Source organism: Leptonychotes weddellii, chromosome 2, assembly GCF_054177405.1.
Source record: "Leptonychotes weddellii isolate Sample4059 chromosome 2, ASM5417740v2, whole genome shotgun sequence".
NCBI lineage: Eukaryota > Metazoa > Chordata > Mammalia > Carnivora > Phocidae > Leptonychotes > Leptonychotes weddellii.
In genome coordinates, this window is record NC_138370.1 from 171,933,972 (window position 1) to 171,936,618 (window position 2,647).

The 2,647-nt window shown below is 44.9% G+C and overlaps 1 protein-coding gene across 1 annotated transcript; it reads right to left on the reverse strand.

Annotated features, from left to right (window-relative positions):
* Nucleotides 1-2,269: 2,269 nt before the first annotated feature.
* Nucleotides 2,270-2,641, reverse strand: LOC115944818 (small nuclear ribonucleoprotein G). The gene has a single exon (XM_031041073.2). The coding sequence runs from the start codon at nt 2,614-2,616 to the stop codon at nt 2,422-2,424; it is 195 nt and encodes a 64-aa protein (XP_030896933.2). The 5' UTR covers nt 2,617-2,641; the 3' UTR covers nt 2,270-2,421.
* Nucleotides 2,642-2,647: the final 6 nt, after the last annotated feature.

Below are 2,647 nucleotides of genomic sequence, written 5' to 3' on the forward strand. Positions count from 1 at the left end.
ACTGTCCCAGTAATGCCAGAAGAACTACGAGAGAAGCATATCTTGCATTTTGGCTCAGTCAGGGAATCCTTCATTGTGAGATGCAGACTCTGGGACCTTGAAGGACAGGTTGTCCATTCCAGCGACAGTGGGTGGGATGATAGCAGAAAGAAAGGCAGGGAAGTGAGAAAGTGGAAGGTTTATTTGAGGGAATAGAGAACAAAGAAATCTGGCTGGGAATTCCATAGCACAGACTGGCAAGCTAGAGGGGGCACAGCCATGGGAGAACGTGAGTGCCAAGTCGGTAGCTCAGTGAAGCACTATCGCAGACAGAAAGTGTTCAAACCTTAACAGCCTGGGATATAGTGTCACAGGCCCCCTAACTCCTGCACTACTTAGAAGAAATGAAATGAAGAGCCTTAATTGCCCAGGAATCAAGATGAAGACGAAGACATAAGTCATAATTTGCAGCCCCTCTCGCATATTAAGCAACCTGCAAAGCATATCAACTTGAAGGTCGTTTTTAGAATGAGAGAGACACTTGGGAAAGTTAAATTGCTTTTCTCTCAAGCTTCCAAAAAACCCTGTGTACATGAGTTACTATCTATCATCATGAAGATGCCACTGATGAGGAACTGCCTGGACATGAGTAAGATTCTGTTGGGCTCTGTCAACCCGAAATGGCTACCCCCTGCAAGAGCTGCCTGAGACCCAGAGCAGCAGTTACTTTCCTAAGCTTGAGGCTCTAATCCTGGAAGATGTCCTCTTCCCCTTAGAGTCCTTATGGCTTCCTATGTCTCTTGAAGATGAGACAAATGAAGCAGACAGAAAGCAGAAGGTTCAGGGTCTTCTGGGTCATGGAAAGGACATTGATGGTCTTCATCTTGACATTTTCTTTGAGCCTGGTCATCATCAGCCCATCAGCGTCCCATACATGCTGCACTCACTGCCCTTCCCAAAATCCCCTAAATTTTACACAGGTTGATCCCTCTGCCTGAAATGCTCTCCCCTTCCCTCCCCTCTATCATTCAGATTTGGTTAGAATCTGAAAATATTTCGTGGCATTTGGCCCTGGGCAAGCCAGCTGGATGGCACTCTCATGGCAGCCTATATATATAATTTCTTATCACTGGCATCCTTTGGGGCCCTCATGCACACCTGTCTCCATCTGACTTCTTACCCTTCATTCAGGTCACCTGAAGTGTTACCTGCTACCTGCTGCCTCCATCCCCACCCACCTCCCACACTGACTATTATGGCTACTTCTCCTTTGACTCTCTTACTTTGAGTCCTTACATCACACACTGTGGTAGACAGATGTTTTAGTCTGTTCAGACAGCTATAACAGGATAGGAGAGACTGGGCGAGCTTATAAACAACAGAAATTCATTTCTCACAGCTCTGGAGGGTGGCAAGTCTGAGATCAAGGCAAATTTAGTGTTGGGTCAGAGCCTCCCTTCCTGGATCATAGACTCTGTCTCACTGTGTCCTCCCAGGGTGGACAAGGCAAAGAGCTCTGTGGGGTCTCTTTTATAAGAGCACTGATCCCATTCATGAGGTCTCTACCCTCATGACCTAATCACCTCCCAAAGCCCCCACTTCCTAACACCACCATACTGGGGAAATGGGTTTCAACATATGAATTATGGAGCTGAAACAACTATTCAGCCTATAGCAACAGAATAAGGACACCCCCAAAGATGTCCTCATCGACATCCCCAGAACCTTTGAATCTGTTACCTTACATGGCAAAAGGGACTGTACAGATGTGATTGAGGTAGAGACCTTAAGATAGAGAAATAATCCTGGATGTTCCTGGATGGTCCCATGTAACTGCTCACCATGTGAACGAAGGAAAAGAGAAAAGCAAATGACACAAAATTACTCACAGAGTGATATACTGTGAATATGGGGGAGGACAGCATGAGCCAAAGAACATGGGTATCTCTGGAAGCTGGAAGAAGCAAGGAAGCAAGTTCTCTCTGAACCTCCAAAGAAATGCCTTCAAGTTTAGCCTACGTGAGACCATGCTGCTGGGAGACCATGAAGACTCAAACCTCCAGAATGGACAGAGAGTAATTTCGTGTTGTTGTGAACTACTACAAAGTGCATGGTAATTAGCCACAGCAGTGAGAGTAAAACAGTGCCTGTAGCCTGGCATTGTGGTAATACAACGGCTTCTCCTGTCACAAGGCTGGGTCTGCTCAAGGACAAGGAGCTTGCCTTAGTCACTCATGTTTGTGTTCTCAGTCCGTGCCACAAAGTAAACACAACAAATACATTTTGGGGGTTCTTTTTTTTTTTGACTATTATAAAAGTTTATTTAACAAAAAAGTTCAGTATGAAAATGCACACGACCTGATTTTTATATTGTAGTAAAACAGGTACTATGGAGGGGACATGTGGAAGCAGTTGATTTCTTCTGATGAACACACCCATTGTTTATACTCGCTCCAAGGCTTCTAACATGATGATACTATTTCCTCGTATTACCACCATTCCAATATTGTTCTGTTGCCCACTAGTTGCCATCTCCACACATTCATCTATCACAAGATTCATAAACGGATCGAACCCCCGCAATATTCCTTGGACATGCCTGCCACCATTTAATTTCAATGACAATTTCTTGTCCATAAATTTTTTCAACTCGGGAGGGTGAGCTTTG

Coding starts and splice junctions, on each gene's coding strand:
- LOC115944818 (XM_031041073.2), bottom strand. CDS start 2,616: ATGGACAAGAAATTGTCATTGAAATTAAATGGTGGCAGGCATGTCCAA.